At 46.7% G+C, this 11,077-nt stretch overlaps 1 protein-coding gene across 2 annotated transcripts; it reads right to left on the reverse strand.

Moving 5' to 3' along the window:
- Positions 1–3,427: 3,427 nt before the first annotated feature.
- Positions 3,428–9,192, reverse strand: LOC131216236 (5-formyltetrahydrofolate cyclo-ligase). Of its 2 annotated transcripts, none has more exons than XM_058210673.1 (5): positions 9,079–9,192; positions 5,980–6,106; positions 5,805–5,918; positions 4,621–4,738; positions 3,428–4,150 (listed from the first exon to the last, which is right to left on the reverse strand). In XM_058210673.1, exons 2-5 carry the CDS (start codon positions 6,091–6,093, stop codon positions 3,915–3,917), a joined length of 582 nt encoding a protein of 193 aa, XP_058066656.1. In that variant the 5' UTR covers positions 6,094–6,106; positions 9,079–9,192; the 3' UTR covers positions 3,428–3,914. The 2 variants fall into 2 exon arrangements, with proteins under 2 accessions (XP_058066656.1, XP_058066655.1); XM_058210672.1 differs by having other exon boundaries at positions 4,621–4,765.
- Between the last annotated feature and the right edge of the window lie 1,885 nt (positions 9,193–11,077).

An 11,077-nucleotide genomic window follows, 5' to 3' on the forward strand; every position in this document is an offset into this window, starting at 1 on the left:
ACCTTCGGCGCGACCGTTCCGGATCAAGAACCCTATCCAGCCCTGCCAAGCGTGGTGTTCCGGCCGAAGAGTGTTTTAAAACTTTGTTTGTCCGTTTGCCAGTAGTATTTATGTCACGATTTTAGTCTCCATTTTCGTTCTCTGTTTCCCCGTTCCCGGTTGTTAGTAGTTGGCTAAACTTCAGCACAGTGTCCCAACTCACAGTGGCCCTTTCATTGTACCGAAGAGAGCGCACGAAATGGTGTAGGCGCCACGACCCAGGAACGGTTCCGGATTAGTATCGATTGTTTCAGATGTGACGCGTCTAGGTTTGACTGCTTTTTTTCGAAGATTTTCCGACCGGCTTTCCATCATCTTCGACCCAGCGCCCAGGTGGCGAAGCCATTGAGTCGAAAGTAATGATAATTGTGTTTTGATGTTGATCGATGTTTCGAAAGTGAATTAAATTTTGTACTTTGTTTCATTTTTTCAATCCCCCATCGCTTTTTCGGTTATTCTGATGGCGCTCGTAGGGAATCAGAGGCAGGATTTTAAGGATGTGCACACTGTTTGTCATTGTTGGTTGCGTGCCTCACTTTCTTATCAACGCCAACACGTCTCACGATGCCCCGAGAAGAAGAAACAAATTGGCTTTCATTATGGATCAGATTGATATTTAAACGAATTCTAAATATTCAAAAGGCCGGTGCCAAAAATACGGAACCAAAGAGATGTGGCGGTTGTTTCATTTCCCTTGTTCCGTTCGTGAACTTTTCGGGGTGATTTTTCTCCCATCGCCGGTGGAAATTTGGGGCCTAATCAGGTAATTTCGGCCCGACGAAACTCAACCGTCTTTTACGCCTTCGCCCGACTCTTGTGCTGCAATTATTTAACGATTTTGTTGAATCTCTGTGAAAGAGTTTGGCGTATTTCATTTTACGAAGGTTTTGCCGCAGGTTCAAGTCCGGCCACAGGAGCCAAACGCCTAGAAAGGCAACCTATTTCTCGGTTCAACACCGACCATCCTTCTTTTTGGCGCACGGAATTGAAACACGGCAAAAAGGTGACGATGCTAATGAGGGTGCGCCGTTTTTTTCCCCCCGGCTCATCTCTTGCAATCCGCCGTCTTGCACAAAACCGATGATCGTTTTCTGTTTGCCAACTCGTCAGGCAATTATAAACTTCCGCTCTGTTCACGTTTCTGCACAAACTCCTGTGCGGACACCGACGACAAAGCAGAGTGTCATCGAGATGGAGCTTGGAAAAGGCGGAACAGATAGCAGATCCGGTAGATCCGGTAAAACGGACGAACAACAAACACTGGCAGCAACCAACAATCAAACTGTACTACGGTCGCTAGCGAGATGTAGAACAACGACAGAGCAGGGGCAGCTACTCTTTGCTTTCATTGCTCCTCCGAAGGCGTACTGCAGCCGGGAAAACTATGGCCATTCGCCGTAGAACTACCCCCCGCGAAAGAACCGGAGTGGTTGAAAAACTGATTTAATTCGCAGAGCTCCCAAAGTTTGAAGTTACGTTTGTTCCAGAACTTTGCCATAACATCATCCGGTGCTTCGTTTAAGATTTTTAATTTGCCAACCCGGAAGCTGGCTGTGGCGGATGAGGTTCGTTTGTTTGCGAAGCTTTCCACAACAGTGTAATATGGTAGGGGCCAATTGTTGAAAAAACAACAAAGGACTGTACATCTATTTGAAGACATGCCACCACATGTTCTGGGTTGCGGTTTTCCCCTGGATGTGAGGCGAACGAGTTCGTTGAATGTAAAATCACTCGTCGGTTTTCACCGGGATCTTCGTTTGAGCACATAATCGTATCTCATCTTTCGGCCCCCGAGGAACCATCGTCTCCAACCATTCGTTGCCAATCATCCGTTGAAAAGCTTCTCCCACCTGGGGAACAGATGGAAATTGAATTTCTTCACCACCCAAGAATCCGTGTTGCCGCCAAGGGTTTGTGGTGGCCCGATTCCTTTCATCGTGCATTTTGTTAATTGTCTGCCTGAACCTACAGCTCAGCAAAGGGATGAGTTTGTTAACTTGCCCTTGTGCCCCTTTGAAAAGGACGAAACTGGTACCATCGGCTTATGCCAATTCCCGGATGGTTAATGAAGAACAGAGTTTAGTGAGAAAAAAGTTTCCCTTTTTCCCTCCATGAACACAGAAAGGATCAGATAAATTTGCGTTCACATGAAGAGTTGGGCTCGGAACTTAAGCCCGGGCCTGTGCTAGAGTCAAAAGATTATTTCCTTCGTAAAGTAAAAAGATTTATCGCTGAAGCACGCAACTGGGCCACAGGTTCTAGAAGAAGAAAAGAGCAGCACGTAAAGTAATTAAAACCCTGAGAAGAACCGGGAAATTCGAAGCGAAAGCACTTCTCGTCTGGAGGAAGAGCATCGGAATGGAAAGGACATGGTATCGACAACCGGGAACTGTGGGGTTGGCAACGCTATCGAAGGACATGAGAGAAAGATTAGATGTACAGACACAGAAGCACTGGGGCAGAAGCAATGCGTCCGGTAAGCGTGGGAACCGGATCGGATGCTTGACCCACGTTCGTTCAAAAGCTGCTACAGGAAACGAAGGATTTCAAGAATTAATCTGACTAGCTAGGTATGCAAGTAGTAACACTATCGCCCTCGTGACGACTTGGAAATTGCTTTCATTTGGTTTTTCACAATGCGGCTTAAGTTTGAGAGGGCGCAGGCCGAGTTGTTGTTGGCCACAGAAATTGGGAATTCAGAGTTAACTGATAGTGCAATAGATTTCCTCAAACAGAAAAACACAGCTGGTACGGTTGGTTGAAGTGGCAGGACACAGAGCGAAGTTGCTATCTCCGTTGCAGCGCGGAAACAAACGAACACCCGGTTACCACTAGGCGTAATTGAATTTAATTTCCCTTTTTGTAGCTTTCTACCGAGCCGGTACTACACTACTTGCAAGAAAAGAATCTAAAGAAAGTCATCATTATTGGCAACAAAACTGCATTTGGATGCAGCAAAACCCAAATTAAAAAACCCCGCGAGAATCAATTTTTTATTTTGTGATTTTAGTCATTATGCCGTGGCTGTGCCGGCTGATGAGGCGAGAGGTTTCGTGAGCCACCCGATGCAGTCAGTTTTAAATCATCGCGCCCCAGAAATGGGGACCAGAAGCGGACACGATTGAACTTGGCGGTGGTATCACCGCAGTTGTAAAATATTTGTGCGCAATGTAAATAGAAAGTAGCTTGTAGAATGTAAATAAGGAGGCCGAAAAATAATTACGCCTAAGGACGAAAACCGATCGCCACGTAGAGGACACACGAAACGAACGAAAGTAATAAAGAAGCAAAAAAACCACGAAAGAAGATGTTGCCAATGTTGCGACAACGAAATTAATTTATTTTATATCCGAAACGGCCGGTCCTGATACCGATCCAGGGGGGTGGCCATGAAAAGTTTACTAATTGGAAAAAAAATATTATGTTCTTGGACCCGGACTATCTAGCACGGCGCATCCGTGTGCCTCTAAAAAGCATGTCCTCTCTTTGCGCTGGAGTGCGACGCGGGCAAAAGTTAATGCCTGTGTAGGGCAATAAATTTGACATTTCGCCCACCGGTTGGAAGTAATATCGGAAATTTTGTTTATAGCGATTCGGAAGCCTTTGAACTGCGCCAAAGTTTCGCGTAGAAGCGAAAATATAGTGGAAAACTGTTCAACCCATCGTAGCTAATTTGTTATCGCCTAACCAGTATGCAATTCGCCAAGCACCTGTTTCGGATGACTACGAAAAGAACCGGATTCGAACCGAACCGAAAAAGAACCGAAAAAAAACCAAAAAAACACGGATTTCTACGAAGGATTAATTAGTAATTAGTAATATTAGTAATATTAATAATATTAGTAATTCGGCCATTCATTTCGCAGTGCGTGCCATCAGTCCGCGGACAGGACCAAGTTGAGCAGTTGATCGTGCTCGTCGGTCGGAAGTTCGTCGTCTGCCACCAGCTGCTCGCGGAACCCCACCGCCACTAGCTGCGTCGTGCGTTCGGGCGTGTTGGGAAATTTGCTAAAGTATTCCGCCAGAAATCGATCATAGTAACCGCCTCCGTGACCGAGACGCTTGCCACCGGTGGTAAAGGCTACGCCGGGCAGAATGATAAGATCCAGCCCTGCCAACGAGGAAAACGGAAGAGGGAAAACGGGAAGATAGAGTAGAGAAATAAATCAGTTCCTTCTACTTCGGGTTGCGCGTAGTATGCAGAAGATTTTAGTACTGTTTTATGCACACCTAATGCCCCTAAAGGTAGGTAGCACGGTACACGCAACGATGGTGGATGAAAAAGTTTCACTTAAAAACTGCCTTAGCCCGAGCAGCCCGTTTATATCCGTTGCGGTGGAACCGGAAGAGCGCTCCGGAAAACACGTATTTTGCATTCAAGATGCTTATTGTCGATTTGGCCGGAACACGAGGCCAGCGGCAGGAAATAGAATACTGCGCGAAGACCGTCGGAACGCGGAATGGACGCGGAAAACAGCTGAGGGAAGTGTTAGTAATGATGTAACGTTAGCCGAGTAACGGACGCCGGGGCAAGAGAATTTATGCTACCATCGTACCCGCGGCAATCCGAATATGACCCACCTGTTGCGAAGGCATCGTCACGGTGCGGATCATTAAAGCCGGGCTGTTTGATATTCCACGAAGTTTTCGGAAGCCCATCGTAATCCTCCATATCAATGATGCTTACCATTCGCATCGCCTTTTTGTTGTAGGTCGGCACGAAAACCTGCCCGTTGCCGGGCGATAGAAAAGCGAAAGAAAACAAGAAAATGATGACCGTTAATCGAAACTACCATTCTGTCTATCGTTCTGGCAGGTGCGTCGCTGGGAAAGACAATGTTGCCATCCGGTTGCCGCGTATCGATTAAGTAACTCGCCAGCGCCAGAGAGAAAATACGAACAATCTTTATCGACATCAGCGAACGCTTTTCACAGGTTCACAGCTTAACAGGTTGCGGATAGCATAATTGATACCGGCTCGCCCGTAATCTGAGCCCGAAGAAATCGGAGAAATATCTAGAGTTTGCGGAAGAATAAACATCCGATCGACCATCGGATTGGTCACGTGGGCGCAAGAATTCCGTCCAGCAAATCGACGGCCATTTTTTAGCCAACGTTAATGTCTCGTCCTTTTCTATTCTTTTGCCGTTTCCGTTTTTCGGCTTCCGTATGTAAACTGAATCCAAAAATCCCTTCCCAGCATGATGGAAGGTCACGGAGCTACGAATCCAAGGCACCAATTGCCATTAGAAATGTCACGGTTCGCGTGACACAATTATCGCAATTCGATCTTCAACTTTCCGTTGCGGCGCGTGTTCTAGAAAGCGTTTCGTTTTTCCGCGCCAGATGAAAGTCGGATTTTTTCGCGAATGAAAATCAAATTACCTTAGGAAACATCCTTTTAGGCTTGCGCCCCGTGTGGAACATTTTTGGCCAAAATTTCACTCTGCTTTTTGGCAAGATTCTATCGAACACGGGATGTGAAGGTACGCAGGCACAATTCACCGACCCCACAGATGGATGAGGGTGCTCGTAATCGAGTTCGATTCGAATACCATCGTCGGTTGAGATTCTTCGTTCCGATGAAATTATTGCTTCCTTCTCAGCATCGGAACGAGATTCATGCTTTATGCTCTGTTTCCGGTTTCGCTTGTGAAGTGGCGTCCCTTCTTTTGGTCGGTGGAACCGGATACTGTGTGAACGATGCACGGAAAGGGATGCTTGATGCCTGAACATTTAAATCCCACAAGAACGGTGCAACATACCTGTTTCTGTTCCTTCAGCATTCGCGCGAGCAGTGGCTGCGTGTCAACTTCGGTGTCGGTGCTGAGATAAATGCTAATCTTTTGCGACCGTTTGTAGAAGGGAAGATCTAAAATCTGGTGTGGTCACATTTGTTGAGCAATGTTTTACGTGCTGTGTGGACCCCCGAGTACTAACCTTGCCGATGATGCTGTCCGATTGTCGACGTCGTTCGTCGGCCGTAAGCGATTGCAGTCGCTTCGCTATCTTCTGGCGTAGAGCCACCTTGGCTGGGTTCTGAATGCGTTGCATGATCTACCGTTTGCTATTGGGTGGCCAAAAGAATAATAATAGATAGTACTTTTAAAGCAAAAATCCAAAAAAGGTTCAATATAAACATGGATTTTTATTGAGAACACTCTCGGGTATTTGGAAACGTTTTAGAAATTCGAAACTCAACGCCAGCGAAACCCTTACGAAACTAATCAAAATCGAATATATCGTCGTCTAGTGGCCATCTGCATACTGGCCTCTATTTCGAGGCGACGGTTTTACTATACTTTTATCTGCGAACATGTCCGTCCACCCGTCGAAATGCATCATGCCCTCAGGTTGCCAGGTGAATTCAATCGTTGATAAAAATCCAATCACTGCTCCAGTAAACGACGTCTGCTTTGCAGAGCCGCAAAACGGCTCCGCACGTGAGACACGTCAGGGGTTGTGTCCCTGGGAAGTCAATTAAAAATCGTATTGCCTGTTTTTTCTTCAACCAACACTGAAAAGGATCACCGAGCTCTTAAATGCCTGTTTTTTATCTACTAAAAACAGATGCTAAAGCGGTAATAGTGCCTCAAACGTAGCACACCATTCAATGAGTTGGAAGCTAGCGGCCGCACTTCTTGTCAATCCAAGGAAATGAAACTTTTGGTTTTATAAATAATGTTATGCCATACTACAAGGACACAAGATACCATTGCGATGCGCTCCGGGATCGTTACAAAAATAGATACTTTCTCAAACGGATCATGTGCAGGCCCAACGTTCACCTTCCAGTACCTGGAAGGCAATAGAATGCTGCAAGGTTGCAGCGCCAAGCTATAATAATAAACTTTCTACTGCTGGAATACTGTTACGTGCAGACTTCCCGGTCAGCATTATCCGTGTCCTGCGATGCAGCAAAACGATCCGATACGGATGCTATTAGCAGCATCCAAATGGTAGCAAAAAAAAGATGAAATGGAGCCCTCCCGTGTACGATTGCCCCGCATTGCACTGCACGCCCTCTTGCACCGGAAGTGGGGCGTAAAGGAAGTAAAAATTCAATTGAAAGCCTCATTGGCTGATGGCATTAGCGTTTGATATTTCTATTCTTCCTTCGCACAAGCTATCGGTCGGCGAGTCCCCGTCCGGTCCTCGTGACTCGTGCAACCGGTCTGCTCGTTAGTTGGTCCTGCCCGGTTATGAGACCCGTTTAAACCGGTCGTCCTGCGTCCTGCACGACATATTAGATTATTTATTTGATTAGCCGTTGTTGTGAGCGGAAACATCGTTCTCCGTCTGGAATCATCGTCCCCGGGATTCCGGGGCATCGTCCGGTATGGCTCTCGGTGACGGCTCGTTTCGCAACGGACATTGGAAATTTTCATCATCGTCCGGGCGCAATGCGGAGCGGGAGTCACCGGTTTTCTTTTCACCGGCGTTGTGACGTTCGAAATTGGCAAGTTGACCTTCTCCGTGCCAATTTTCCGGGCAAAGGTGAACGTGTCCCGACTGCAGGAGCGAGAGAGGTGCGCAAACATTCCTTGCGCGTTTCGTGTCATGTTGGCCTCATATCTTCCAGCGAAACTTTGCCGTTCGAGACGGGAAAACGTGCGATAATGTGTGTGGAATGTTCCCCCTTTTCTAGGACAAAATATAACTGTATCAAACTTCCAGCGGGATGGTTCTTAGCATATCTGGCCACAGCTGAAGCGGGAAAAAGGTGCGCCCAAACGTGTCGCGAACCGGGAAAATAGTTATTTTAATTTCTCCCCCATTTTCTATGCGCTTCACTCTCTGTTAAAATAGGACGAAGATGCTGCGGACGCTAGATATTGCGGACACGTCCAACACACGCCAAGGATATTGCATCGCGTGGAGCGCGTGAAAAATGTGTGAGTAAAAGTCAGTCGGTGGTCGTTGGTGTTTCTTTCCCGGCTCGTCCTTCACGGTGCGCTGTTTCGTGCGAAGTTTTCGCAGTTGCGTGAGTCGGAGAAATTAAATGAAGCAAATTTTTTCCTTGCCAAATGTTCTCACGTCGACCAACCATGCGGCTCCAGCGCGAGGAAGGAACAGAAATAGCAGCCAGCGCTGCTGCCGGAATTCACGTTCGGAAACGAGCCAAGACGTCTCTTTAGGCTGGGGACAGGCTCTGGGGGCAGTCAGAATCCGCGGTATGAGTTCATAAATATTAAATGCACTTCGGAGGCGGCGGGGACAGGAGCCTCTCCGAGGTGTCACGTTTGCTAGCAATCTTCGTTCTTCAGGCTCGAATGATACTGTTTGTTCTTTGGTTGAGTATCCCGGCCGAAGGATGCGTAATGACACCAAGGGGCTTTCGAAGCGGTTCAATTCTAAGCAAGTGTACCGCTGGGAGCATATTATTTGATTACCCCGAACGAGGTTTACAAACAATCATAAGAACAACTGTGTTGTGTGACCCGTGTTCTCCTCCGCTGACCTCACATTTAATCACTTCGTTTGGGCAACAAAACAGAACGTTGCTTTGGCTGGAACAAAGCAGTATAAAACTCACAAACAAGATAACGATTTTACTTGTCCACAGCCCGGCAGGAATTCGACATCTTCGAAAGTTCACTCCGGAAGCATGGGCCCTTTCGAGAGTTAATATTTCAGATTCACAGCATTTTGGGTTGCTAATCGATTCGCGTTCCCTCATGGTGGTACAACAAATTAACACATAGTTTAAGAACACAGATATATGGGAAAAGTAAACAGAATATGAATCATGCGATGGAGTGTTGCGAAGGTGTTTTCTTCCGATTTTTCGATGGCAAACAATAAAATTTACACCAATGAAAGTGTCTCTCCGTTCGTAAGAGGTGTTTTCAGACTTTAACTTGCCAATAAACGGATCTGTTTACGGACACTAACCCAACGGGACAGATAACGGTGTCGGGATTGTGAAACCGACGGCTTCGTTCTACGCCGACGTTAACTCTGAAGCTCTTGTTTGCCGCGCATGCATTAAAATAATAATCATGAACAATAATTCTATAAATATTTAAGTTACCATACCTTTTCGAAACAGACTAATTATAAAGCACCACAGACACTTTGCCGTCACTAATTGCCGCTAAATATTTGCCGTGCTTTCACAATCCAACCGGTCGACGAGACACTTTATTTTGACGTTGAGCGGATTGGTAGTATTTGTAGTAGTTGTGCAACTTGACTCTTTGTGGAATGGAGCAGAGAAAGGGTCGGGAAAGGGAAAGGGTTAAAATATAAACAAACAGAGAAGCAGCCAATTTTGACAGCAGTCTTCCCCGACACGCATACCAATGGCACCTGACACGCACACTCAGATGAGAAGAGAATGAAACATTTTAGTGTAATGCAGATTGCAAGGCTCAGGGGTTTAAATACCTTAAAGTATCGTAGAAAGGTTAGTTATTATACTTAAATACACCTATTACACATGATATGTTGCATTTAGGCAAAGCACATGCAAGGAAAACGTGCGAAGATTCGTCCTTAAACAAATTTTGTCCGCCTAGCTCGTACAAGTTCTCCATAGTGCACTACATAGTTCCACAGAGAGAGAGCGCAGAGAAACGAGAGAGAATAGAGAAGTACAGAGAAAATCCCGAACACGAAACGAGAGAAAAGTTTCTCTCTCTCTGCGTTCCTAGTCTCTGTTCCTTCCTCTGCGTTCCTAGGCTCTGTTACCAACACTGGTAGCACCAGAAACATCGTAAAAAGAAGAATCTCCTGTCTCATTTCAACCCTTATCTGCCAACACAGATGAAAGGGACGGAAGAAGCATCTATACAAAAATTCCTTGTGTTGCGTTTCGTCCGGGCTCTTCGAACGGTCGAGGTGAGTTTTCTACCAGCCCAAAACGGCAAACGCGGATACCGCTTCATCGGCTTCATCCGGTGAATTTGTTCCGAGGTGTTCCTGTTCAAACCTTCTCCGGCAATCAGCCCAGTTACAGTGCTTCTCGCAGGTTTGTTCGAGGGTTAGCTTTCCCCGGGCGGCCCGAGTGCGCGTGAATGTGTGCAAGCTACGGTTTTCCCCAGACAGCCGGGAAATGCGGGACACGCTGACCCAACGAAAGGCCTTTGTCTCTGGCTGGTGTGCTCGTTCAATTTCCCCCGTAGTGATAATATCGTGAAAATACCGAGTGGCTGCTCATGATGATTCGCCCAAAAAAAGGCTATGCGGTGTTGTGTGTTTGTTTTGGCTGCGAAGTTTTTGTGCGGCGATCGCGCGCATGTTGTTTTTGTTAGCGATCGAGCACGTGTGCGTGTTGGTGGATGCCACGCGAAAAGTGTTTTGCAATGGCGTACGTGCGCTGTATGAGTGAGAAGTGAATCGCGCCATTTAAACGCGGCGCGCAATGTTTTGATCTGAATATTCATCGGCTTAACGACAGACGCAGCATGCTTCGCAATTATTTGAATTCGATTAGAAATTGTCTGAATTGTTCGGTTTATTTTTCCCCGTTCTTGCAGCATCGTCTACGTGCCGATCAGGTGGTAAAAAACGGTGCTTTTATTAGTGACTTAACGAGTGAGTAAAGGTGTATGGAAATATCATTGTTGTAAGATGTCCTGATACTGTTGTTTCTTGTGTATGGTGTCTGCCCAGAGTGATTGTTTTGAAATAATAATATGCGAAGCTGAAGTGGTTGGGTCAGCCGAAGAGGAGAGAAGTTTTCATCAAAGTTCCATCCGTCGGCGGTGCACCGGCAGAGGACGGAAGGATCAATTTCCGTTTCCAGCCTGCTTCCGGAAATGGCCCTCCAGGCTTACCGACCCCAGTGGCACGCCCACCCATTGTAGACCTGTGGCCACTGGAAGCTGTGCAACATGAAACACGTGAGTAGCAGCGAAAAGCCCTTTTCTCGTTTCATTTTCTCGTGCCACTGGATGCTTGCCTCGCTTAGCATCTGTTTGGGCCACTCTTGGTGTATGTGTGTTTAATGTTGTTTGGCTTTGTGTTTCGACCGGTTGTCCACCGGAAATGGCATTCTCTTTAGCATTCCCACCCAACTCGTAGCACCGGGACA

Source organism: Anopheles bellator, chromosome 1 (genome assembly GCF_943735745.2).
Source record: "Anopheles bellator chromosome 1, idAnoBellAS_SP24_06.2, whole genome shotgun sequence".
NCBI classification, from domain to species: domain Eukaryota; kingdom Metazoa; phylum Arthropoda; class Insecta; order Diptera; family Culicidae; genus Anopheles; species Anopheles bellator.